The sequence below is a fragment of the Mauremys mutica genome, chromosome 17 (assembly GCF_020497125.1).
Source record: "Mauremys mutica isolate MM-2020 ecotype Southern chromosome 17, ASM2049712v1, whole genome shotgun sequence".
In the NCBI taxonomy this organism is placed as follows: domain Eukaryota; kingdom Metazoa; phylum Chordata; order Testudines; family Geoemydidae; genus Mauremys; species Mauremys mutica.
In genome coordinates, this window is record NC_059088.1 from 6,673,363 (window position 1) to 6,700,227 (window position 26,865).

The window sequence follows — 26,865 nt, forward strand, 5'->3', positions numbered from 1 at the left end:
GCTGCCGGGGCCCAAGCAGCCAAGCTGCCCCGCCATGGTGAACCCCGACAGGTGGATGCCAGGTAGGGGGTGGGGATAGGAGCAGGGGGCAGGGCTGGGAGGAGCCGGGGGGGGTGGGTCAGTTCCCCCTGCCTGGGCTCCCTCTGCGTCTGGCTCTGTTCATGGGGTGGGGGGGCTCCCGGCACGGGGTGCTGTGGGGAGCAGGGCAGGGCTGGTTGTGGGGTGGGGGTGCTGGGGGTCGGGGGAGGCTGGCCGGGGGGCACTGGCTGGGGGGGCACTGGCCATGGGGGCTGGCTGGGGGGGTGCCGGCTGTGCGGTGGGGGTGCTGGCTATGGGGGGCACTTGCTATGGGGTGGGGGTGCTGGCTGTGGGGGGCTGACTGTGGGGTGGGGGCCCTGCCTGTGGGGCACTGGCCGTGGGGGGCTGACCTGTGGGGTGGAGGCCCTGCCCGTGGGGTGAGGTTGCTGGCCGTGGGGGGCTGACCCATGGGGTGGGGGTGCTGGCTGTGGGGGGCTGGGCAGTGGGGTGGGGTCCCTGCCTGTGGGGTGGGGGGCTGGCCGTGGGGTGGGGGCCCTGCTCGTGGGGGGCTGGGCAGTGGGGTGGGGGTGCTGGCCGTGGGGCGGGGGCCCTGCCCGTGGGGTGGGGGCCCTGCAGGTGGGGTGGGGGTGCTGGCCTTGGGGGTCTTGCCCTGGGGTGGGGGCACTGCCTGTGGGGTGGGGGTGCTGGCCGTGGGGCGGGGGGCTGGCTATGGGGTGGGGGCCTTGCCCGTGGGTTGGGGGGCTGGCCGTGGGGTGGGGGCCCTGCTCGTGGGGGGCTGGCCAGTGGGGTGGGGGAGCGGGCCGTGGGGCGGGGGTGCTGGCCGTGGGGCGGGGGCCATGCGCGTGGGGGGCTGGCCAGGGCGCGCGGGGCAGGAGGAGGGGAGGGCGCGCTGGTCGCGGGGTGCTGGCCATGGGGGGGGGGGCCGGCCGTGGGGCGGCCGGCCTGGCCGTGGGGCGCCGGCCCTGCTCGGGGGGGGCAGGCCCTGGGGCGGGGGGCCGGCCGTGGGGCGGGGTGCTGGCCGTGGGGCGGGGGCCCTGCTCGTGGGGGGCTGGCCATGGGGCGGGGGGCCGGCCGTGGGGCGGGGGTGCTGGCCGTGGGGCGGGGGCCCTGCTCGTGGGGGGCTAGCCATGGGGCGGGGGGCCGGCCGTGGGGCGGGGGTGCTGGCCGTGGGGCGGGGGCCCTGCTCGTGGGGGGCCGGCCATGGGGCGGGGGGCCGGCCGTGGGGCGGGGGTGCTGGCCGTGGGGCGGGGGCCCTGCTCGTGGGGGGCCGGCCATGGGGCGGGGGGCCGGCCGTGGGGCGGGGGGCCGGCCGTGGGGCGGGGGTATTTTTAGCCTGGGTTTCAGTAAATCGGAGGCTTTTTTAAACCGGCTAAAAATGCGAAAGGGAAACAAATAGGAGAAGTGAAAGTGCCGGGGGGGCTTGGCCAGGCCCTGCCCCCCCCCCCGGCCCGGGGCCTTCGCCCCCAGCAGGGCCCAGCCCCCAGCCCAGGGCCACAGGGGCAGACCGGCCTGTGTCGGGGGGGGGGGGCGCAGGCCGGGGGAGGGGCGGGCTGGGGGGGCGCAGGCCGTCACAGCTCGGGAACGTCAGGCCACGGCCTGTGGGACAGGCCCCCCCAGTGTACCCAGCCCCCCGCCTACCCCACCCCCCAGTGTACCCAGCCCCCCGCCTACCCCACCCCCCAGTGTACCCAGCCCCCCGCCTACCCCACCCCCCAGTGTACCCAGCCCCCCGCCTACCCCAGCCCCCAGTGTACCCAGCCCCCCGCCTACCCCAGCTCCTGGTGTACCCAGCCCCCCGCCTACCCCAGCCCCTGGTGTACCGAGCCCCCCGCCTACCCCAGCTCCTGGTGTACCCCCATCCACCAGCGTACCCTGCCCCCGGTGTACCCTGCCCCCCCCGGCCTACCCTGCCCCCAGCGTACCCCACCCCAGAGCCTACCCAGCCCCCTGGCATACCCCCACCCCCCAGTGTACCCTGCCCCCCCGGCCTACCCCAGCCCCCGGTGTACCCTGCCCCCCGGCCTACCCTGCCCCCGGCCTACCCAGCCCCCCGGCCTACCCCAGCCCCCAGTGTACCCAGCCCCCGGTGTACCCCCACCCCCCAGTGTACCCTGCCCCCCCGGTGTACCCTGCCCCCCCGGCGTACCCTGCCCCCCGGCCTACCCTGCCCCCGGCCTACCCAGCCCCCCGGCCTACCCGAGCCCCCAGTGTACCCACCCCCCAGTGTACCCTGCCCCCCCGGCGTACCCTGCCCCCCGGCCTACCCTGCCCCCGGCCTACCCTGCCCCCCGGCCTACCCCAGCCCCCAGTGTACCCTGCCCCCCCGGCCTACCCCAGCCCCCAGTGTACCCAGCCCCCGGTGTACCCCCACCCCCCAGCGTACCCTGCCCCCGGCGTACCCTGCCCCCCGGCCTACCCTGCCCCCGGTGTACCCTGCCCCCCGGCCTACCCTGCCCCCAGCGTACCCCACCCCAGAGCCTACCCAGCCCCCTGGCATACCCCCAGCCCCCAGTGTACCCTGTCCCCCCGGCCTACCCCAGCCCCCGGTGTACGCTGCCCCCCGGCCTACCCTGCCCCCGGCCTACCCAGCCCCCCGGCCTACCCCATCCCCCGGTGTACCCCACCCCCCAGCACCTGGACACAGCCCAGCCCCCAGCCTGCCCCGTCCCCCCATCCCCAGGATCCCCAGCACGGAGCCTGCCCCCGCCCCCCGCCCGCCTGTTTCGGGGTTTGTGCCGGTGACTCAGTCCCTCATGCAAATGAGGCAGCAGGCGGCTCCTGGCGGCCCCGGGCTCCGGGCCCACTTGGTCCCGGGGGCGCAGAGCCAGCCAAGCAGGCAGGAGCTGGGGGGCCGTGTGTGCGGCCTGGGGGGCAGGGACCCCCTGGGGCTGGCCGGAGGGCAAGCAGGCGGCGTGGACAGGCAGGGGTTAAACTCTCACCCCGCAGGTAATTCCTGGGGGGTAGATTGGGGTGGGAGTTGGCTGGGTTGTGGGGCACCCCCAATTTGGGTCAGCGAGGGAGGGGCTGGGGAGGGAATCTGATGGGGGGGTTAGGCTTCAGGAGGGGGGAGCCCCAGCCTGAGAGCACTGAGAGGGCTGGCCCCCCATCCTGCCCCCCACCTGGACACAGTCACTGTGCAGCCAACAGGGTCACAGAGGGGGGCGGGCCGGGAGCCAGGACTCCTGGGTTCTCTCCTGGCTCTGGGAGGCGAGTGGGGCCTAGTGGTTAGAGCGGGGAGGGGGCGGGGGGAGCCAGGACGCCTGGGTCCCAGGCCCGGTTAATCATCGCTCCCCGTCTCTCTCTCTCTAGAAATAAGAATGTCTAAGCCACTGGAGCTGGAGAAGGCACGAGTGGAGCCACATGGGGAGCACACAGGTACCCCCGAAACCCTGCTGGGGGCTGCCCCACCGCCCACCTAGCGGAGCCGGCGAAGGGGGTCGGGAACGAGGCCCTTAGCAGGCCCTGTGGGTGCCCTGGTTTGGGGGGGGCAGGGCCCTGGGCTGGGGGGGTTGTGAGGGTTTGATCCCGCTGGGGGAGGCCAGAGACGAAGGTTCATTTTCCCTCTTGTTCCAGACACAGAACGAAACGGTCCCGACACGAACCACCAGGTGAGTGGGGGGGGGACGCAGGGGGGCCGAGGGAGAGTCCGGTGTGGGGGGGAGCGTGGCAGGGTCCAGAGAGGTGGGGGGGCTGGGGAAGGGCAGGAGGGGGGCAGTGGGGCTGGGGGGAGCACGGTGCAGGTGGGGGGAGCACAGTGGGGTTGGGGGAATGGGGGCACAGGAGGGTCCCCATCCCCCCACTGACTCGGGGTCCCCCCATCTGTCGCAGACCCAGCAGAGCAAACCAGCCCCGTTCTCCCCGCCCCCCACCGGCCCCAGCCCCAAGGTAAGAACCGTGCCGGGGGGGGGCTGCACCTCGCTGGGGGGCCGGTGGGGGGCCGTGCCTGGGGGGGCTGCGCCTTGCTAGGGGGCGGGGGGAGCCGTGCCTGGGGGGGACCATGCCTGGTTCCCAGGGGTTTCCACCCCCCCCCGTTCCTGTTTTCGCTCGGTTGGCTGGTTGCGGGCGATGACTCAGGGGGGTGGGGGTGGGGGGAAATCCCGGGGCCCCCGGGGCGGCAGCAAAACAGGAAGCGGCTCAGCGGGCGGGGGGGGGGGACGGGAGAGCGCGTGAGCGAGCGCCCCACCCCCCCACCAGCCCCCCCTCCGCAAGCTGGGGAGCTGAACCCCCCCGGGAACATTGTCAGGTAACCCTGGTCCTGTCCCCCCTCGCAGCTCCCCAGCTCTGCCCCCCATATGGCCCCCCATGCCGGCGGGGCCGGGGGAGGGGATCTCCCCGCCCAGCTCCTCAGAGTTTCCGAGGGGGGGGGAGTCTGGCTCCCTCGGGGGAGGGAGAGATCAGCGTGAGAAGGGCCCAGGCTGGCCCGGGGCCAAAAGCCTCCCCCCCCCGACCCCGACTTCTGAGCCCCCCACCAGGCCTCCTTGTGACCCCCGACCCCCCACTCTGACCCCCCCACCAGCCCCCAATTGTGACCCTTGACCCCCTGCCAATGCCCCGCTCTGCCCCCCTGACCCGTCTCTCCTCTCCCCCAGATCAAGGCGGAGGACCCCCCGGCCCTGCCTCCAGCTCCAGCACCGGCCCCCCCGGCCCAGCAGCCGCACCTGCCCCAGGCCCAGCTCATGTTAGCCGGCAGCCAGCTGGCCGGGGTGAGTGGGGGCCCCCGGTGGCGAGGGGGGTGATGGCCCTGGGGTGGGGGCTGGCTCAGGGGCCTTTCCCCTGCAGGGGGCGCTGGCTCCCAGCTGGCCCCAGCGTGGGCTGAGGGGGGGTCCCCGGCTGGTGCCCTCGCGCTAACAGGGGTGGGGGCTGCTTTGCCGCTCGCTGGCGCTTCCGGGGGGGACGCGCTGGGACTAACCTGCTGCTTCCCCTCTCTGTCCCCCTCCCCCGCCCGCGCCCCCTGCGCCCCGGCTTGCCCGGCCCCCAGCTGACGGCCCTGATGCCTGCCCAGCAGCAGCTCCTCCTGCAGCAGGCGCAGGCGCAGCTCCTGGCGGCGGCCGTGCAGCAATCCAACGCGGCCGCTGCAGCCAACGCCGGCAGCCAGCCGCCGGGGGGCGAGGCGCCCCAGAGCCAGCCGCAAACGCCCCAGCTGGCTCTGTCGCAGCCCATCCAGCTCACCGCGCAGGTAAGGGACGCCCCCCCGGGCGGCGCTGCAGCACTCTGGGCACGGCGGGGGGTCACTGCATCGCACTGGGCCCTGTGGGGGGAGATCGCTGCATCGCTGTGGGCATGGTGGGGGGTCGCTGCATCGCACTGGGCACTGCAGGGGTCACTGCATTGCTCTGGGCACGGCAGAGGGGTCGCTGCATCGCACTGGGCACTGCAGGGGTCACTGCATCACTCTGGGCACGGCGGGGGGGTCACTGCATCACTCTAGGCACGGTGGGGGGGTCACTGCATCACACTGGGCACTGCAGGGGTCACTGCATTGCTCTGGGCACGGCAGAGGGGTCACTGCATCACACTGGGCACTGCAGGGGTCACTGCATTACTCTGGGCACGGCAGAGGGGTCACTGCATCGCACTGGACACGGCGGGGGGGGTCACTGCATTGCAGTGGGCATGGCGGGGGTCGCTGCATCGCATTGAGCACTGAGGGGGCGTCACTGCATCACACTGGGCCCTGTGGGGGGAGATCGCTGAATCGCTCTGGGCATGGCGGGGGGTCGCTGCATCGCTCTGGGCACTGCAGGGGTCACTGCAGCACTCGGCACGGTGGGGTGGTCACTGCATCACACTGGTCACTGCGGGGGGGGTCACTGCATCGCTCTGGGCACGGTGGGGGTCACTGCATCGCTCTGGGCATGGTGGTGGGCACTGCATCACTCTGGGCACGGCGAGAGGGTTCACTGCATCACACTGGACACTGCGGGGGTCACTGCATCGCTCTGGGCATGGTGTGTGGGGGTCACTGCATCGCTCTGGGCATGGTGGGGGGGTGTCACTGCATCATGCTGGGCACTGTGGGGGGGTCACTGCATTGTTCTGGGCGTGGCAGGGGGGTCACTGCATCACACTGGGCACTGTGGGGGGTCACTGAATCACACTGGGCACTGTGGGGGGTCGCTGTATCGCTCTGGGCACTGTGGGGTTGCTGAATTGCACTGGGCACCATCGGGCATCACTTCATTGGGCCTGGCATTGCCGGCTGTCACTGCATTGCGCTGGCCACTGCAGGGGGGGGGTCACTGCATTGCAACGGGCACCACAGGGCGTCACTTCACTGGGCTTGGCATTGTAGGTGGCCACTGCATCGTGCTGGACACTGCATGGGGCGGGGACTGCACTGCACCGGGCACTGCGGGGATGTGTGTGTCACTGCGTCTCGCTGCGCACCATAGGTGGGGAGAGCCGTCACTTGCCGTGCACCGGGGCCGCTAAGGCTCTGAGCCCCACACGGCGCCAGGCCCAGCCCCCCATCTCCCCCCTGAGCCTCTTTCTGTCCCCCAGGACATCCAGCAGCTCCTTCAGCTCCAGCAGCTGGTGCTTGTCCCCGGGCACCACCTCCAGCCGCCCGCCCAGTTCCTGCTGCCGCAGGCCCAGCAAGGACAGCAAGGTACAGCCCTGGCCGCGCCCTGCCCCCGCCTCCCCCCGGCGCCCTGCCCCCCGGCGCCCTGCCCCCCGGCTCCCCCCGGCGCCCTGCCCCCTGGCGCCCCCCAGCACCCTGCCCCCCAGCACCCTGCCCCCGGCTCCCCCTGGCGCCCTGCCCCCCGGCTCCCTCCGGCGCCCTGCCCCCCGGCTCCCCCTGGCGCCCTGCCCCCCGCCTCCTCCCGGCGCCCTGCCCCCTGGCGCCCCCCGGCGCCCTGCCCCCCAGCACCCTGCCCCCGGCTCCCCCTGGCGCCCTGCCCCCCGGCTCCCTCCGGCTCCCTGCCCCCCGGCTCCCCCTGGCGCCCTGCCCCCCGCCTCCTCCCGGCGCCCTGCCCCCCGGCGCCCTGCCCCCCGGCGCCCCCGGCGCCCTGCCCCCGGCGCCCCCCAGCGCCCTGCCCCCCGGCGCCCTGCCCCCCGGCTCCCCTCGGCGCCCTGCCCCCGGCTCCCCCCAACCCCCTGCCCCCCAGCGCCCTGCGCACTCCTCGCCCCGGCTCCATGCGCCCCGGCTCCCCCCGGCGGCGTGCCCCCCGCATCCCCCGGCGCCCTGCCCCCCGGCGCCCTGCCCCCCGGCTACCCCCGGCGCCCTGCCCCCGGCTTCCCCCAGCGCCCTGCCCCCCAGCGCCCTGCCCCCGGCTCCCCCCAGCACCCTGTCCCCGGCGCCCTGCCCCCCAGCTCCTCCCCAGCGCCCGGCCCCCGCCTCCCCCCGGCGCCCTGCCCCCCGGCTCCCCCCGGCGCCCTGCCCCCCAGCTCCTCCCCAGCGCCCTGCCTCCGGCTCCCCCCCGCGCCCCGCCCCCCGCTCCCCCCAGCGCCCTGCCCCCCGGCTCCTCCCCCGCGCCCTGCCCCCCAGCTTCTCCCCAGCACCCTGCCCCCGCCTCCCCCCGGCACCCTGCCCCCCGGCTCCCCCTGGCGCCCTGCCCCCCAGCTCCTCCCCAGTGCCCTGCCTCCGGCTCCCCCCAGCGCCCTGCCCCCGGCGCCCTGCCCCCCCGCTCCGCCCCCGCGCCCTGCCCCCGCCTCCCCCCGGCGCCCTGCCCCTGGCTCCCCCCCGCGCCCTGCCCCCCGGCTCCCTGCCCCCCGGCTCCCCCTGGCTCCCCCCAGCGCCCTGCCCCCGGCTCCCCCCAGCGCTCTGCCCCCCAGCTCCTCCCCCGCGCCCTGCCCCCAGCACCCTGCCCCCGGCTCCCCCCGGCGCCCTGCCCCCGGCTCCCCCCAGCGCCCTGCCCCCCAGCGCCCTGCCCCCCAGCTCCTCCCCAGCGCCCTGCCCCCCAGCCAGCCTCTCTCCACCAGCCCCCCAGCTCCACCCCCCCCCAGCTCCTCCCAGCGCCCTGCCCCCCAGCTCCTCACCAATGCCCTGCCCTGCAGCCGGGCACGGCCCCCCAGCTCCTCCCCAGTGCCCTTCCCCCCCGTCCCCCAGCGCCCTGCCCCCCAGCTCCTCTCCAGCCCCCCAGCCCTCTAGCATTGGCTCCCATGCACCACCCCAGAGGGGCGGCATCTCTGCCCAGGTGAGGGTGCCTGTATGCCCAGCCCCCCAGAGACAGGCCGTGAGGGGTCTCGGGATAACCCGTCCTGCCCCCCCCCCCCAGAGGCAGGCGCGTCGCGGGGGCAGGGCGCTGGGCGAGGGGTCTCGGGATAACCCGTCCTGCCCCCCCCAGAGGCAGGCGCGTCGCGGGGGCTGGGCGCTGGGCGAGGGGTCTCGGGATAACCCGTCCTGCCCCCCCCCCCAGAGGCAGGCGCGTCGCGGGGGCTGGGCGCTGGGTGAGGGGTCTCGGGATAACCCGTCCTGCCCCCCCCCAGAGGCAGGCGCATCGCGGGGGCAGGGCGCTGGGCTCACTCTCTCCTCTCCTGCAGGGCTGCTCCCGACACCAAATCTCTTTCAGCTACCTCAGCAAAGCCCGGGGGGGCTCCTGCCGGCCCCCCCCCGCGCCGGGCTGCCGGCTCAGGTGAGCCAGCCGGGGGCTCCGAGGGGTCGGGATCCACCTCCCCTCCGTCCGTCCCCCCCCCCGTCCGTCTGTCCCCCCGTCCGTCCCCCCACCCCCATCGCTCTGCTGGCCGTGCCCCCCATTACCATCCATCCGTCCTCCTCACCCCACATCCGTCTGTCTGTCCATCCAGCCCTGCCACACCTCCAACTGTTCGTCCATCTGGGCCCGTCCCTGGGGGACCCCTTCCCTGCGCCGCCCCCTGGGGTCACTCTCCCTGGGGCCGGGAGCCCCCCTGGGGGGGACACTGGGGGGGGACCCCGCCCCCGAGGCTGCAGTGACCCGGGCGGGTTCTTGGGGGTCCGGGCGCCCTGAGTGACCCTGGAGAAGGGAAATTACAGCACAGTCCAGCTGGGGCGGCCCCGACCCCCCGTGAGACCCCGCTTCCAGCCCCCCCTTATCAGCCCCCCCAGCCCTTCGTCCCCCAGCTGCTCACCCCGCCCGGCGTCCTGCGGAGTGTCCGGGCCGTTGTCTTCTGGGACACACCAAGGCGTGGGGCCAGCCCCCCACCCCTGGCACCCCCAGGGACAGCCCTGCCTCACTAGGACCTCAGAGACCTCTATCCCCAGGCATCCGTCTCCGGGTCTGTGCAGAGAACCCCCCCCCACGCCTAGTAACCAGGCACCACGTGGGGAAACTGAGGCACACACAGTAGTCATCCAAAATATTATGCAAAATTCCCACTTCATCACCCTCCCCAACTTGTCCGTCCATCCATCACCCCCACCCCACCCATCTGTCTGTCCGTCCCCCCACCCCACCCCACCCCCACCCATCAGTACATCCATCACCCCCACCCCACCCATCTGTCTGTCCGTCCCCCCACCCCACCCCACCCATCAGTACATCCATCACCCCCACCCCACCCATCTGTCTGTCCGTCCCCCCACCCCACCCCACCCCACCCCCACCCATCAGTACATCCATCACCCCCACCCCACCCATCTGTCTGTCCGTCCATCCCCCCCCCCCCATCAGTACATCCATCACCCCCACCCCACCCATCTGTCTGTCCGTCCATCCCCCCATCCAGCAGGGGGCACAAGGTCTGTGCTGGCGCTTGGGGTGCATGGATCCCCCTGTCTCCTGTGCCCCCCAGTGACCCCCTGTCCCCCCCAGCCAGTGACTCGGCCGGGCCTCCCCGAGTCCCACCTCGCGCACCCCCAGCCCCCGAAATGCCTGGAGCCGCCGGCGCACCCCGAGGAGCCCAGCGACCTGGAGGAACTGGAGCAGTTCGCCCGCACCTTCAAACAGCGACGCATCAAGCTGGGCTTCACGCAGGTACTGCTGGGGGAGGGGCAGCCAGGACTCCTGGGTCCTCGCCTGGCTCTGGGACAGGGGCCTAGTGGTTAGAGTGGAGGTACTGGGAGCCAGGACTCCTGGGTTCTCTCCCTGCTCTGGGAGGGCGGTGGGGCCTGGTGGTTAAAGCAGGGGGGCTGGGAGCCAGGACTCCTGGGTTCTCTCCCTGCTCAGGGAGGGCGGTGGGGCCTGGTGGTTAAAGCAGGGGGGCTGGAAGCCAGGATTCCTGGGTTCTCTCCCTGCTCAGGGAGGGCGGTGGGGCCTAGTGGTTAAAGCAGGGGGGCTGGGTGCCAGGACTCCTGGGTTCTCTCCCTGCTCTGGGAGGGCGGTGGGGTCTAGTGGTTAGAGCAGGGGGGCTGGGAGCCAGGACTCCTGGGTTCTCTCCCTGCTCTGGGAGGGCGGTGGGGCCTGGTGGTTAGAGCAGGGGGGCTGGGAGCCAGGACTCCTGGGTTCTCTCCCTGCTCAGGGAGGGCGGTGGGGCCTAGTGGTTAAAGCAGGGGGGCTGGGAGCCTGGACTCCTGGATTCTCTCCCTGCTCTGGGAGGGCGGTGGGGCCTGGTGGTTATAGCAGGGGGGCTGGGAGCCAGGACTCCTGGGTTCTCTCCCTGCTCTGGGAGGGCGGTGGGGCCTGGTGGTTAAAGCAGGGGGGCTGTGAGCCAGGACTCCTGGGTTCTCTCCCTGCTCTGGGAGGGCGGTGGGGCCTGGTGGTTAGAGCAGGGGGGCTGGGAGCCAGGACTCCTGGGTTCTCTCCCTGCTCTGGGAGGGCGGTGGGGCCTGGTGGTTAAAGCAGGGGGGCTGGGTGCCAGGACTCCTGGGTTCTCTCCCTGCTCTGGGAGGGCGGTGGGGCCTGGTGGTTAAAGCAGGGGGGCTGTGAGCCAGGACTCCTGGGTTCTCTCCCTGCTCTGGGAGGGCGGTGGGGCCTGGTGGTTAGAGCAGGGGGGCTGGGAGCCAGGACTCCTGGGTTCTCTCCCTGCTCTGGGAGGGCGGTGGGGCCTAGTGGTTAAAGCAGGGGGGCTGGGTGCCAGGACTCCTGGGTTCTCTCCCTGCTCTGGGAGGGGAGTGGGGCCTGGTGGTTAGAGCAGGGAGGCTGGGATCCAGGACTCCTGCGTTCTCTCTTGCCCTGCTGCTAACTGCGACCCCCCCGCCCCAGGGCGATGTAGGGCTGGCCATGGGGAAACTCTATGGCAACGACTTCAGCCAGACGACCATCTCCCGCTTCGAGGCCCTGAACCTCAGCTTCAAGAACATGTGCAAGCTCAAGCCGCTGCTGGAGAAGTGGCTGAATGACGCCGGTGAGGTGTGGGGTGTGGGGCAGGTGGGGAGGGAGGCCTGGGGGTCAGAGGGTCATGACTGGGACTTTGTGGGTGGGCAGCACAGGGGCAGGGGTAGCAGGCAATGTGGGGAGGGGGGGACCAGGCTTTGGTCTGGGGGGCTGCTGGGGAGGGGGTCTGTGTGCCGGGTCTATGGGCTTTGGGGCCCAGCGGGTGGGTGAGGGTGGGGCTGGGAGTCAGGACTCCTGGGTTCTCTCCTGGCTCTGGGAGGGGAGTGGGGTGTAGTGGTTAGAGCAGGGAGCTGGGAGGCAGGACTCCTGGGTTCTCTCCTGGCTCTGGGAGGGGAGCGGGGTGTAGTGGTCGGGGGGAGGGGAGCTGGGCGCCAGGACTCCTGGGTTCTCTCCTGCCCCTGGGAGGGGAGTGGGTGTAGTGGTTAGAGCAGGGAGCTGGGAGGCAGGACTCCTGGGTTCTCTCCTGGCTCTGGGAGGGGAGCGGGGTGTAGTGGTCGGGGGGAGGGGAGCTGGGCGCCAGGACTCCTGGGTTCTCTCCTGCCCCTGGGAGGGGAGTGCGTTGGGTGGGTTGGGACCGGGATGGCGCCAGCTGGGGCAGGACAGTGGGGGGCCCGAGTCAATGGTCTGTGCGCCCCCCAGAGACCATGTCGGTGGACTCGACCCTCCCCAGCCCGAACCAGCTGAGCAGCCCCAGCCTGGGCTTTGACGGGCTGCCAGGCCGGCGCCGCAAGAAACGGACCAGCATTGAGACCAACGTGCGCTTCGCCCTGGAGAAGAGCTTTCTCGCGGTGAGCCCCCTCGGAGCCACCCCCCTCCCGTGGTGCTCCCGCTGCTTTGCGAGGGACCCCACTTGTAGTGGTGGTGTGTCACTATCGCTTAAATCAGCCTCTGCCCCAGCTGACTGGTGGATAGTTAATGGGACATGAATTTTTGTAACAAGGCTCCAGAGGCGACCCCGGCAATTCCAGGCCGGGGAGCCTGACTTCAGTGCCGGCCAGACGGGATGAAACTCTGGAATTGTCAGACACAGGGATGAACACGATTTGCTGGGGAAGAGTCAACTCAGCTTTTGTGAAGGAAAATCGCGCCTCACCAATCTGCTAGAATTCTGTGAGGGGTCAACAAGCAGGTGGCCAAGGGGGAGCCAGTGGCTGTCGCGTACGTGGACTTTCAGAAAGCCTTGGCCAAGGGCCCTCCCCACAGGCGCTTAAGCAAGGGAAGCTGCCCCGGGCTAAGAGGGCAGGACCCTCTCATGGGGCGGGAACTGGTTCAAAGGAGAGATGGTCAGTTTCCAGACTGGAGAGAGGTAACTAGCAGGGACCCAGGGCTCTGTGCTGGGCCCAGGGCTGTTCAGCGTATTCACAAGGGAGCTGGAAAAGGGGGTAAACAGTGTGTCATGGGCTCCCAGCCCCCCCCCCCCACGCTCGGCTCCCTGCGGCCCCTGGGAGGAACCCCCCAGGCTGGCAGCCCTTCTCGGGAGTTCACTCTCTCTCGGGGGTTAGGCCCTCGGCACCGCACCCCTGAGCCCCCAGCAGCCTGGGGCCCCTCGGGGAGTCCCCTCGATCTGGGCCCCTGGGACCCCCACCCCCAGGGGGAGCCACACCCCCGATCTCTAGCTGCAGTGACTCTGCCAGCATCACACAGGAGGGTTATTGAGCATCGGGACCAGCCCAGGCAGGTCTCAGGGCCCTCGGCCCGGCCAGTCTGAGCCCCGGGCAGCTGGGCCTGTCCCGGCCCCATGGCTCCGGCTGCTCCTTGTCCCCATCCAGCCGAGCCCCCTAAATCCCCTCCCCCACCAGCCCCTCCTCTGTCCTTTCTCTTTCATCCCAGCTGAACAGGTCCCCGGGCCCCTCTCTCCTCAGCCCATTGGCCCCGCACTGGCCCTGAGCTGGGCTGGGTCCCCAATCTCCAGGCTGGTGTCTGGGGTCCCTGCTTCTAGGTGAGGTCACACCTGGTCCTGTGCAGCACACAGGGAAACTGAGGCACACACAGTGTTCATGCAAACCATTAAGAGAATCCCCCACTTCGTCACACAGGGAGGTGACACATTTTGTAGATGATACAAAACTACTCAAGCTAGTTAAGGCCCAGGCAGAGTGCGAAGAGCTACAAAGGGATCTCACAGAACTGGGTGACTGGGCAACAAGATGGCAGCTGAAATTCACTGTTCATAAGTGCAAAGTGATGCACATTGGAAACATAATCTCAACTGCACATATAAGATGGGGTGTAAATGAGCCGTTACCCTCCAGAGAGATCTTGGAGCCGTTGTGGTGAGTTCTCTGAAAACATCCACTCAATGGGCAGCGGCGTCAAAAATGTGAACAGGATGTTGGGCATCATTAAAAAAGGGAGAGAGAATAAGACAGAAAATCTCATGTTGCCTCTACATAAATCCATGATACGCCCCCACCTTGACTGCTGCGTGCGGATGTGGCCGCCCCAGCTCAGAAAAGATCTATTGGAATTGGAAAAGGTTCAGAAAACGGCAACAAAAATGATTCGGGATATGGAACAGCTTCCGAATGAGGAGAGATGAATAAGATGGGGGCTTTTCAGCTTGGAAAAGAGACGACTCGGGGGGATGTGACCGAGGTGTATAGAATCATGACTGGTGGGGAGAGAGTAAATAAGGGAGTGTTATTTACCCCTCTGCGTAACACAAGAACTAGGGGTCACCCAATGAAATGAACAGGCCGCAGGTTTAGAACAAACAAAAGGACGTATTTCTGTTTCTGGGGCGAACTCTCTGCCAGAGGGTCTTGTGAAGCTGAAGACTATGACAGGGCTAGAAACAGAACTAGAGAAGTTCCTGGAGGACGGGTCCATCAATGGCTCTTAGCCAGGCTGAGCAGGGAGGGTGTCCCCGGCCTCTGCCGGAAGCTGGGAATGGGCGACAGGGGATGGGTCACTTGATGGTTCCCTGCTCTGTTCACTCCCTCGGGGGCACCTGGCACTGGCCACGTTGGCAGACAGGACACTGGGCTGGATGGACCCTGGGTCTGACCCAGTCCGGCCGCTCTTATGTTCTTGCGTCACTGCCCCCAGAACCAGAAGCCTACCTCAGAGGAGATCCTGCTGATCGCAGAGCAGCTGAACATGGAGAAGGAGGTGATCCGGGTCTGGTTCTGCAACCGCCGCCAGAAGGAGAAACGCATCAACCCCTGCAGCAGCACCCCCATGCTGCCCACCCAGGGCAAGCCCCCTGGGTACGGCCCGCACATGGTAGGTACCGAGACCCCGGGTACAGCCCCCATATGGTATGTACTGACTCCCCAGGTATGGACCCCACATGGTACGTACCAACTCCCCCCCAGTTACAGCCAGGGGTGAGCTGCAGCGGGTTCGCACGGGTTCGCGGGAACCCGTTGTTAAATTTTAGCAGCCATTTTAGAACCGGTTGTTAAGGGCTGCTAAATTTAACAAAAGTTCCCGCCCACTCCTCTCCTGCTCTGCCCCCTTCTCCTCCCCCTCCCCTGCTTCCTGCGAATCAGATGTTCGCGGGAAGCCTGAACAAGCAGCATGGAGGCAGCCAGCAGGTAAGCTGGGGCGCGGAGGGGGAGGGGAGGTGCGGCTGGCTCAGCAGCTCCCGGTCCCAGACCGTGGCTCCCTCCAGCCCAGCGCCGGCCCGGGGAGTCGGGCCCCGCGGCTGCCGCCAAGCGGCCGGGCCCCGGTGCCGGCCCGGGGAGTCGGGCCGAGCGGCCGGGCCCCGGTGCCGGCCCGGCCCGGGGAGTCGGGCCGAGCGGCCGGGCCCCGGTGCCGGCCTGGCCCGGGGAGTCGGGCCCCGGTGCCGGGCCGGCCCGGGGAGTCGGGCCCCGCGGCGCCGGTCGTGGTCCTGGCAGAGTGGACCCGGTCCCCAGGCAGTGTGGTAAGGGTTGTGGGTTGTGGGTTGTGGGGGGGTGGATAGGGGTCAGGGCAGTCAGAGGGCAGGGAACAGGGGGATTGAATGGGGGCAAGGGTCCCGGGGAGCAGTCAGGAAAGAGCAGGGTTGGATGAGGTGGTGGGGGCACTCAGGGACAGAGAGAAGGGGTAGTTGTATGGGGTAGGAGTTCTGGGGGGCCATTGAGAATGAGAGGAGGGGTTGGGTGGGGCGGCAAGGGGCAGTCAGGGGACAGGGAAGGGGGGGATGGGTCACGGGTCTCGGAGTGTGTGTGTTAAGGAACATGAGGGGTTGGATGGGGCACGACGCCCCCCCCCCACGGAGGGGGGGGAAGGAGGGAACCCGTTGTTAAAATTTTGGAGGGAGGAGGGAACCCGTTGTTAAAAATTTGGCAGCTCATCACTGGTTACAGCCCCCACATGGTATGTACCGACTCTGCCGGGAACGGCCCCCACATGGTACGTATTGAACTGGGTATAACCCCACATGGTACATACCAGCCCCCTGGATACGGCCCCCACATGGTAGGTACTGCCCTCGCATGGTGCGTACCGACACCCCCCAGTATGGCCCCCACATGGTACGTACCGACGCCCCGGGTACGGCCCCCCACATGGTACGTACCGACGCCCGGGTACGGCCCCCCACATGGTACGTACCGACCCCCCCGGGTACGGCCCCCCACATGGTGCGTACCGACGCCCCGTGTACAGCCCCCCACATGGTACGTACCGACCCCCCCCGGGTACGGCCCCCCACATGGTACGTACCGACCCCCCCGGGTACGGCCCCCCACATGGTATGTACCGACTCCCCCGGGTACGGCCCCCCACATGGTGCGTACCGACCCCCCCGGGTACAGCCCCCCACATGGTACGTACCGACGCCCCGTGTACGGCCCCCCACATGGTACGTACCGACGCCCCGTGTACGGCCCCCCACATGGTACGTACCGATGCCCCGGGTACGGCCCCCCACATGGTACGTACCAACTCCGTCGGGAATGGCCCCCACATAGTACATACCTACACCCTGAGTACAGCCCCCACATGGTATGTAACGACCCCCCCGGGTACAGCCCCCCACATGGTACGTACCGACCCCCCCGGGTACAGCCCCCCACATGGTACGTACCGACGCCCCGGGTACGGCCCCCCACATGGTACGTACCGACCCCCCCGGGTACGGCCCCCCACATGGTACGTACCGACCCCCCGGGTACAGCCCCCCCATGGTACGTACCGACGCCCCCGGGTACGGCCCCCCACATGGTACGTACCGACCCCCCCGGGTACGGCCCCCACATGGTACGTACCGACCCCCCCGGGTACGGCCCCCCACATGGTACGTACCGACCCCCCCGGGTACGGCCCCCCACATGGTACGTACCGACGCCCCCGGGTACAGCCCCCACATGGTACGTACCGACCCCCCCGGGTACGGCCCCCCACATGGTACGTACCGACCCCCCCGGGTACGGCCCCCCCCATGGTACGTACTGACGCCCCCCGGTACAGCCCCCACATGGTACGTACCGACCCCCCCGGGTACGGCCCCCCACATGGTACGTACCGACCCCCCCGGGTACGGCCCCCCACATGGTACGTACTGACGCCCCCGGGTACAGCCCCCACATGGTACGTACCGACACCCCAGGTACAGCCCCCACATTAGGGTGACCAGAGAGCAACTGTGAAAAAATGGGCTGGGGGTGGGGGGCAGGGGCGGCTCCAGGCCCCCGCACACCAAGCGGGTGCCTGGGGCGGGGGGCCGCGGGGGGCGCCGCGGGGGGCGCCGCGGGGGCGGCAGGCAGGGTGCCTTAGGCAGCTTGCCTGCGGGAGGTCCGCTGGTCCCGCGGCTTCGGTGGACTTCGCAGGCAAGCCGCCAACGCAGCCTGCCTGTGCCGTGCTTGGGGCGGTGAAATGCCTAGAGCCGCCCCTGGTGGGGGGTAATAGGCGCCTAGATAAGAAAAAGTCCCAAAATATGGGACTGTCCCTATAAAAATTGGACATCTGGTCACCCTACCCCACATGGTACATTCTGACCCCCAAGGTACGGCCCGCACATGGTACATACCAACACCCCAGGTACAGCCCCCACATGGTATGTACCGACTCCCCCGGGTATGGCCCCCACATGGTACGTACTGAACCCGGGTATGGCCCCTCCCCCCAGGTACTGCCCTTGCATGGTACGTACCAACACCCCGGGCACAGCCTCCACATGGTACCTACCGACCCCCCACCCCGGGAACGGCCCCCATATGGTATATACCGACATCCCCCCACCCCCCCCCGTATGGCTCCTACATGGTACATACTGACCTCCACAGTAGGGCCTTCCCCAGATTGTATGTATGGACTCCTCCCCTTATTGCCCCCACGTGGTATGTACCGACCCCCCCTCGAGGTATGGCTCCTACCACCCCAGAAATGGCCCTCACACTGTACATACTGACCCCCCCGCTATGGGCCCCACATGGTACGTACCTCCCCCCATGGTACTATCCCCACATGGTATGAACTACCCTCTCGGTACAGCCCCCGCATGGTATGACCCCCCCCGGGATGTACCCCCGCACAGCCCCCACATGGTTCGAACCACCCCGTACAGCCCTCCCATGGTACAACCCCCCCAACTCTCCCATGGTATGTACCGACCCTGCCCATGGGGAGTTCCCACAGCTCACCCCAGAGGTGGGCGCATCGTGACCCGACGCTCCGTCTCTCTGCCCAGGTGACGAGTCCAGGCCCCGGCGTGAGTCTCCCGCTCTCCCAGGCTTCCAGCAGTCTGAGCACAACAGGTGTGGCCTTCCCCCTTGTTTACATAGGGCCTGCACAAACAGGACCCTGCTGGGGGGAGGGGGGCTGAGGCATTGTATTTACATAGGACCTGCACAAACAGGACCCTGCTGGGGGGAGGGGGGCTGAGGCATTGTATTTACATAGGACCTGCACAAACAGGACCCTGCTGGGGGGAGGGGGGCTGAGGCATTGTATTTACATAGGACCTGCACAAACAGGACCCTGCTGGGGGGAGGGGGGCTGAGGCATTGTATTTACATAGGACCTGCACAAACAGGACCTTGTTCAGTCAGCAGAGTGAGATTGAGGCCCTTTATTTAAGTAGGACCTAGAGAAATGGGATCTGTTCAATGCGGGGAGACTGAGCCAGCAGGGCACTGTGTTTACCTAGGACCTGCACAAACTACCTGGCCAACAGGGAGTAGATTGAATGAGCACTTGAAAGCCAGTGTTTACATAGAACCTACCTAAACTCAGCTGGCGGGGGGCAGACCAAGGCGCTGTGTTTGCATAGGGCCTACACAAACAAAGACCCGTGGGGATGAGCTGCTCCCTCTCCTGATCCCCCTGTCCACCCCCACTTCTCTCTTGCAGTGACTACCTTATCCTCAGCGGTCGGCTCCCTGACCCCCAGCCGGACGGGAGCGGGCGGGGGGCCCCCCACCATCAATTCCGCCACGCCGCCCCCCCCCAACAGCGCCAACCCCAGCCCCCAGAGCAGCAGCCACTCGGCCATCGGCCTGTCGGGCCTGAATCCCAGCACGGGGTAAGTGGGGGGGGCCGTGACAGGGACTGAAGGGGGTGGCAGGGACGACACTGCCCTACGTTGGCACGGTAACTCCCCCCCAAGGGGGCAGGTGCTTCCGGTGCCATGGGTGGGGGGGTGGCACCCTTGCCGAGGGGCCTGGAGCCAGGGCGGGTGGCATACACGCCTCTAACCAGTGATGTGGGGTGCACGTGCCCCTGGCCACGGGAGGGTGTTGGGGGATTCCCCGGCCTAACCTCCTGCATCTGGTTTGATTTCAGAAGCACAGTGCTAGGGGTGAACGCGGGGTTAAACCCGGCACTAATGGCCACCAACCCGCTGGCCACCATCCAAGGTTCGTGGCACGAGCAGGCATGTTGCCATTTGCTCTGCCGGCCGGCCAGGGCGGACGTGCCTGGGCGTGTGCGAGGGAGTGGGTGTGAGTGTGGGGGCTCAGGAGCATGTCTGGAGCCAGGTCTGTCTGGGAGGAACGGGGGGTTAGCGTGTGCAGGGGCACAAGAGGGACAGGCCGGGTGTGAGCGTGCAAGGAATCCTGGGAGAGCAGAGATCTGGAAGGTGTGTGTAGCAGGAGTGTGCGTGCGGGGAGGGTGGATGTTTGCAGAGAGCCGTGTGTGTGTGAGGATCGGATGGGAGCACGTGAGGATGGCGGACGTGTGCAGAGATCTGTGTGTGTGTGAGGAGGGTGGACGTGTGCAGAGATCCATGTGTGTGTGAGGATTGCGAGTGTGCGTGTGAGGAGGACAGACGTGTGCAGAGATCCATGTGGAGGGGGGGATTGGGAGTGTGCATGCAAGGAGGGCGGACACGTGCAGAGATCCGTGTGTGTGTGAGGATCAGGAGGGCGCGTGCTGGGAGGGCGGATGTGTTAAGAGATCCGTGTGAGGAGGACAGACGTGTGCAGAGATCTGTGTGTGTGTGAGGATCGGGGGTGTGTGTGTGAGGAGGACAGACGTGCAGAGATCTGTGTGTGTGTGAGGATCGGGGGTGTGTGTGCGAGGACAGACGTGTGCAGAGATCCGTGTGTGTGTGAGGATTGGGGTGTGCGTGCGAGGAGGACAGACGTGTACAGAGATCTGTGTGTGTGTGAGGATCGGGGGTGTGTGTGCGAGGACAGACGTGTGCAGAGATCCGTGTGTGTGTGAGAATTGGGGTGTGCGTGCGAGGAGGACAGACGTGTGCAGAGATCCATGTGTGTGTGTGTGTGAGGATTGGGTGTGTGTGTGAGGAGGACAGACGTGTGCAGAGATCCGTGTGTGTGTGAGGATCGGGGGTGTGTGTGCGAGGAGGACAGACGTGTGCAGAGATCCGTGTGTGTGTGAGGAGGGTGGACGTGTGCAGAGATCCGTGTGTGTGTGAGGATCGGGGGTGTGTGTGTGAGGAGGACAGATGTGTACAGAGATCCGTGTGTGTGTGAGGATCGGGGGTGTGCGTGCGAGGACAGACGTGTGCAGAGATCCGTGTGTGTGTGAGGATCGGGGGGGTGTGCGTGAGGAGGACAGACGTGTGCAGAGATCCGTGTGTGTGTGAGGATCGGGGTGTGCGTGCGAGAGGACAGACGTGTGCAGAGATCCGTGTGTGTGTGAGGATCGGGGTGTGTGTGCGAGGAGGACAGACGTGTGCAGAGATCCGTGTGTGTGTGAGGAGGGTGGACGTGTGCAGAGATCCGTGTGTGTGTGAGGATCGGGGGTGTGTGTGTGAGGAGGACAGACGTGTACAGAGATCCGTGTGTGTGTGAGGATCGGGGGTGTGCGTGCGAGGACAGACGTGTGCAGAGATCCGTGTGTGTGTGAGGATCGGGGGTGTGCATGCGGGGAGTGTGGCTGTGGGACCAGGTGCGTGTGTCGTCCTGGCAGTTGAGTGTGCAAGGAGTGTGCGAGGCCGGCCGGCGGCACCCCAGACACTCCCGCCTGCTCATTCAGTCTGGGTCCCCCTCATCCCATCCATGGCCTGTCGCCGGCACCGTAGTCACCAGTAACCATCCATCCCATCCACTCACTAACCGCCCCTCCCACACTGTCTGTTCTGTGTCCTACACGCTGCCCCTCCGGCCCTGGGGCCCCCGGGGGCTCACTGGATGGGGGGCAGGGGCCTATCCCCTCTAGGGGGCGCCGGCTCCCACCCGGCCCCAGGGCAGGACTGGCTGGCTCAGGGGGGGTGGGAATGGGGCAGGGGCCTGTCCCCTCTAGGGGGCGCCGGCTCCCACCCGGCCCCAGGGCAGGACTGGCTGGCTGGGGGGGTGGGGGAATGGGGCAGGGGCCTGTCCCCTCTAGGGGGCGCCGGCTCCCACCCGGCCCCAGGGACTGGCTGGCTCAGGGGGCAGTGAATGGGGCAGGGGCCTGTCCCCTCTAGGGGGCACCGGCTCCCACCCGGCCCCAGGGATTGGCTGGCTCGGGGGGGCGGGAATGGGGCAGGGGCCTGTCCCCTCTAGGGGGCACCGGCTCCCACCCGGCCCCAGGGCAGGACTGGCTGGCTGGGGGGGGGGGGGAATGGGGCAGGGGCCTGTCCCCTCTAGGGGGCGCCGGCTCCCACCCGGCCCCAGGGACTGGCTGGCTCAGGGGGCAGTGAATGGGGCAGGGGCCTGTCCCCTCTAGGGGGCGCCGGCTCCCACCCGGCCCCAGGGCAGGACTGGCTGGCTCAGGGGGCAGTGAATGGGGCAGGGGCCTGTCCCCTCTAGGGGGCGCCAGCTCCCACCCGGCCCCAGGGCGGGACTGGCTGGCTCGGGGGCAGGGAACGGGGCAGGGGCCTGTCCCCTCTAGGGGGCGCTGGCTCCCACCCGGCCCCAGGGCAGGACTGGCTGGCTGGGGGGGTGGGGGAATGGGGCAGGGGCCTGTCCCCTCTAGGGGGCGCCGGCTCCCACCCGGCCCCAGGGCAGGACTGGCTGGCTGGGGGGGTGGGGGAATGGGGTAGGGGCCTGTCCCCTCTAGGGGGCGCCGGCTCCCCCCCGGCCCCAGGGCGGGACTGGCTGCCTGGGGGGCAGCGAATGGGGGGTGGCCTCTCCAGCTAATCGGCCAATCTCTCCGCAGCGTTGGCCAGTGGTGGAACCCTGCCCATTACCAGTCTTGACGCCAGCGGTAACTTGGTCCTGGGCACCACGGCCAGCACCCCGGGGAGCCAGAGCCTTGTCACCTCGCCGCTCTTCCTGAACCACGCCGGGCTGCCCCTGCTGAGCGCCACCCCAGGGGGGGTGGGGCTGGTCTCGGCCGCCGTGGCCGCCTCCCTGTCCAGCAAGTCCCCCAGCCTCACCTCCGCCTCCTCCTCCTCCTCCTCCTCCACCTGCTCCTCTTGCAGCTCCTCCAGCGAGGCGGCCGGGCCGCCCCCGGGCCACGCCGGGCCGGCAGCCTCCGAGCCGGACGGCAAGACGGCGTGAGGGGGGGCAGGGCGCTGCCCGCCGGTGCCGCGCAAGGAGGGGAGGCGGCAAGAGCCGAGTGAAAGCAAAACTGTCAGCAGCAGCCAAATGAAGAAATCAACCAAAAATAACCCAGAGCAGCCGAACCAAGGGACGAGATGGAGAAACCCAAACCGAATTCCCCCGGCACTGGCGCTTCGGGGCCGTGCTTGGAATGTCTTATTCCCTCCGACACGCCCAAGAACCAGGCCCAGCCGCAGTCTGGCGTGGGATCTGCCGCCTTCGCCAGAGCCCCAGCTCCCGGGGGCACGACGCTGGAGCAGCACTGGCGCGTTCCTCGAGGAAAACCCAATCCCCAGCTCTGCTGGGCCTGGAGAAAATCGTGCGGTCGTGCCCCCGAAGGTGGCGAAAGCAGAAGGCAAAGAACCCAGATTGGATTGCGGTGTTTCGTTTCGTTTCGTTTCGTTTGAAAGCTCGTGATTCTCAATGGCGATCTCGCCTTTGATTTCCTGTGTGTTGAAAGCGGGGGGCTGGCCAGACGGGCGGCTTGAGTCGCTCTTCGGCCAGCGGATCTGGTTTTTGGAATTCCTTTTATTTGATTTTTCTCGGAGTGTTTCTTGGACATTTTTTGGGGGAAACATAAGAAAAAATAGGTGGGTTTTTTTGATTGCACAGGAAGAAGAAATAGGGGAAATAATATGAAAAAAAAATCTCACACCAAAAAACCCCAACCCATGACCAGTCCTAGCTTCGCCCAAAGGCTTTTTACAAACTTTTCTAACCTCTGTGTCCGGTCGAATGTCTTTTGAAACCTTTTATTTATTATGAATTGATTTTTATTTGCCATCTGGGAAGGGGGCTAGCGGGGGACGGGTGGGAGGCTCTTTTCACGTCAGAGTCACGCTCTTAACAAACTCGCTTTTGCTTTCGATTTGATAAATCTCTATTTTTTCAATTTGCTTTTATTTTTGTAAAGAACTAACCGGGCGGGAAGGTGGCTTTTCCGTAGTGCTCGGGAAGATGTTTCCGAAGGGGTTTTCGGATCTGCCTGCCGCATTTATCAGAGCCGGGCCTGCATGGGGACGCTGTGCTTCAGTTTAACCGAACCGCCCCGGCTGCACAGACTTACCTGCAGGGTTCTGCTTTTCCAAAGCAGACAGGGAGCCGCAGGCTGGTGAAAACGCCTGGTAGCGAGAGACTTCAGGAGCTTCTCCGAAAGGAGCCGGGCAGGTGACGTGATGACAGCGTCTACGTACTTTCACGGGGAGAAAATCTTTAACCTGGCAGAGCAAGGCAGAGCAAGAACCAAATTAACGCTGGAGAAATGCCAGGAAGGCGCAGTGATTAGCAGTGTGAGGTATTAACCATTGGGTGGCAGGGGCTGCGCCATGGTGGATCCAGCCCGGGTGCCTTTCTGAGAGGTCTGTAAGCAGCCTCCAGTTGGGCAGCTCTCGGAGCCGAGGGAATCCACGACCCTGCCATGTGTCCGCGGTGCAGCTTCAAGGTGCTCTGAATCTAGCGAACCCCAAAGAAGCCTGATTTAGCCTGGAATCGGCTCATCCGACGGGGCTTTGCAGCCGTCTGGCTAAATCGCTTTAAACTCACCCCTCTGCTTAAACTGCTGCACAGTCTTCATGCAACCCCCCGGCTCCCGCCCTTGCAAAGACTCTGGCGGGTGGGGACACTCCACAGTTTGCGTAGGTCCGGTGCTGCTGCAGGCGGCTCCCGTGCTCAGCACTTTGCAGGATTGGGAGCTCCCAGGGCAGGCAGCAATGGAGCAGAGAGGGTTGCTAATTTCATATTTTCTACCAGTCGTTTTCCATTCCGTTTGTTCGGTTTTCCGTTCAGCGCGGGTATCTCTGGGGTTATTTTCTGAAGCAGGGGAAGGACATATAATGGTTTATTCTTATTTTTATATCTACGTTCTGAAAAAAAAATCATATTCCAGTGCCTGACAAAAAAAAGACAAACACAGAAAACCGGGAATTTCAGCTTTCTTTACATTTTCCAAAAGAAACCAAAAAATCGCTGGATCTATGTACAGAAAAACAACGGCATGAAGACGTTTGCTCTCACCGCAACAACTCGGGATGCGAGAAAAAACTTTGAACCAAAAAAATTCATAACAAAGTGACCCAAGAAAACTCAAATAAAAACCCTTGAATTGAAGAAGAAAGGATTTTAAACAATGGACCTAAAGGGGCATGTCGACTTTTTCTGACTAGACTGATGGCCTAACGCTCTTTCTCTGTCTTAAAAAAAATACCTCATGGACATTGCGTTGAGAAGCCCTGGTTTATGTGACAAAAGGACCAAAAAAACCAGTTCCAAATAAACCAAATCGCCAGAATGGGATGGGGCTCACGGAGAGTTCTGAGCGCCCTCCCCACGGTCGGAAAAGCTTTAAAAAACGGCTTCTTGAAACGCTGAGATATTGTTTGATTTTTTTAAAACACAAAGACAACTTTTTCTTTGGGTTGTTTCTTTTTTAGTTGGATTAATTTTCGTGCGTGATTGTTTCGTTTTGTTTTTTCAACGCCTGCGAACCAAAGTCTTGCTCCTTTCAGAGAAGGAAGTTAGCCATGAGAAAATGCCATCCGGCAACTAAAGAACAGAATGGAAAAGTTTAAAAAAAAAAAACATTGAAAACAAACAAACCTTTCTTTAAAGGAAACAAAAAGAATCTTGACCTCATTTTAGCTCCTGCTTTTAGCTGTGTTCATAGAGTTCAGGTGGGTTTGAGACAACACAAAATGAACATACTGTGAAACTGTTTTACAAAGAAATGGACCGAAACATCTGGGTTTAAACACAGAAAATACCAAAAAACCCCAACAAGAACCAACCAAAAAAACCCAGACTTGACACTGCTGTTTTTTCACCCTGTAAGGTGCGTGAGGGAGGGGAGCCAGCCCCCAGACTTGCAGTTCTCATCTCGAAGGGAGAGGAACAGCGTGTGGGGTGGCTGGTCTCTCCCGGACGTGCTGCCTGAACGAGTTTCTAGGTGGAATGTAACTGTTTTAGTGAACTCTCTTCTTTCTTTCTTTTGGGACTATTTTTGGTTTGGGGTGGGGGGAGAGGGAGAGGGAACTCGTCCCTTTTTTATAGAGAGAAATTCTATGTTCTGCTTTATTGCTTCTTACTGTATAGATAAAAAACGACAAAAATGAAAAAAACAAAAAAAAACAAAACAAAAAAACCCAAACGCAAAAAGTTTGAGATGACAAAAAAAACCCAAAAAACCAAAAATTGTTTAAAAAAAAAAAAGGATTTTAGACCAAAAATGACCCTATCTCCAGGAGCGGAACAGGGAGTGTTGGGTACTCGGCATTGGCGGGGGGCGACCCCAGAACCTAACGGGGAAGAGGAGTGAAAGAGGGCAAGTGAGATGGCTGTCGTGGGGGGAGCAGGGGGCCATGGGATTTCTGTCCATGGCTAACCTGAGCCATGGGGTATCCCTTCCACTGGGACTGCATTTCATAGGGGGCCTGGTGGTTAGAGCAGGGGGGCTGGGAGCCAGGACTCCTGGGTTCTCTCCCTGGCTCTGGGAGGGGAGTGGGGGCTGGTGGTTAGAGCAGGGGGGCTGGGAGCCAGGACTCCTGGGTTCTCGCCCCGGCTCTGGGAGGGGAGTGGGGTGTGGTGCGTTAGAGCAGGGGGGCAGGGAGCCAGGACTCCTGGGTTCTCTCCCCGGCTCTCCCACTATCTCCCTGCGAGATGATGATGGTTCCCATCAGTTCCATAACTGAACCTCTTGCAAGAGAGGCTGTGATGGGAGGCTCATGAATCCCTATGAAATGCATCCATGGCCCCCCCACTTCCCCTGAGCCAGCCCCCCAATGCCCCTCCCCAGAGAGGGGTTGAGAATAAGTATCCAAACAAGCTTTAAACTACAGCTGTGAAACCAAATATTGACGTACACACCTCCGTGCTGGCAAGCCAGTCAGGACTGGGGGGGCGGCAGGGAGGGGCTGGGCTGGGGATCCCCTCCCCCCACGGTGCCGTGGGACCCACCACAAGGTTCTCTGGAGATAGCCTGCCATATACCTCATCTACTTTAAAGATAAACCAAATAGAAATGCTTTATTAGGGTGTGTGCTGGACGGGGGAGGGGAGCGGCGACCTCTCCCATCGTCCCGCGGAGCCCCCAGGAGCGACCCTCCATTTCCTTTCCTTCGTGGGTTTTCCTTTTTGTTTGGGGGTGGCGGTGGTGCGGGCGCAGGGCTGGAGGAATCTTGACGGGGGAGGGAGGATTCCCCCAAGGCCACCAGTCCATCCCCCAACCTAGACAGCCCCTCTCCAGACTCAGCCACGTCAGGTTGGGGATCTCGAGTAACACCCCAGGATGATGGTGCTCCGCTGCACCCCTCTCCCCATGTGGACTGGGGGAAGCATCTGCCACCGGTCTGTGAGCCAGGGCGATGCCCATTCCGGACACTATGAGAGGGCAGTGCCAGCATCCGAACCCTTCCCCGCTGCCGCCCTCTCCCAGTAACTGACACAGGAGGGGTGGAAAATCGCGATGACTTTGCCAAAGGTAGTCAGTTCCTAGTGTTTAAACGTTTTAAGTTTTAATCTTCCAGGGTCTGATCCTGTCTTGTTAATTTATTTGTAACTGTGGGACTTAGAAGTGACTTGAAAAATTAATAATAATAATGTAACAGATATTCTGAGTGACTTTTTTATATTCTGTTCTGTGGGGGAGGGTTGTTTTTCCTGTCGTCATTTTTAAAAAAAAGTTTTTAATTAAAAAAAAAAATCTTGCAACCAAAGACGAGTTAAAGGGGATCGGGACCCTTGTCAGCAGGTGCGGGGGCAGGAAGGGGAACTGCATTCGTAGT

General features: G+C 65.5%; 1 protein-coding gene across 1 annotated transcript; it reads left to right on the forward strand.

The window, feature by feature from the left end:
- LOC123351604 (POU domain, class 2, transcription factor 2-like) lies at positions 1–22,833 on the forward strand. The gene is made up of 16 exons (XM_044991068.1): positions 1–62; positions 3,349–3,414; positions 3,613–3,647; positions 3,868–3,924; positions 4,629–4,742; positions 5,018–5,215; positions 6,541–6,646; positions 8,521–8,612; positions 9,819–9,932; positions 11,100–11,241; positions 11,871–12,019; positions 14,280–14,456; positions 17,848–17,914; positions 18,510–18,681; positions 18,942–19,015; positions 21,705–22,833. The coding sequence occupies exons 1-16, from the start codon at positions 35–37 to the stop codon at positions 22,046–22,048; spliced, it is 1,935 nt and encodes a 644-aa protein (XP_044847003.1). The 5' UTR covers positions 1–34; the 3' UTR covers positions 22,049–22,833.
- The last annotated feature ends 4,032 nt before the right edge of the window (positions 22,834–26,865 follow it).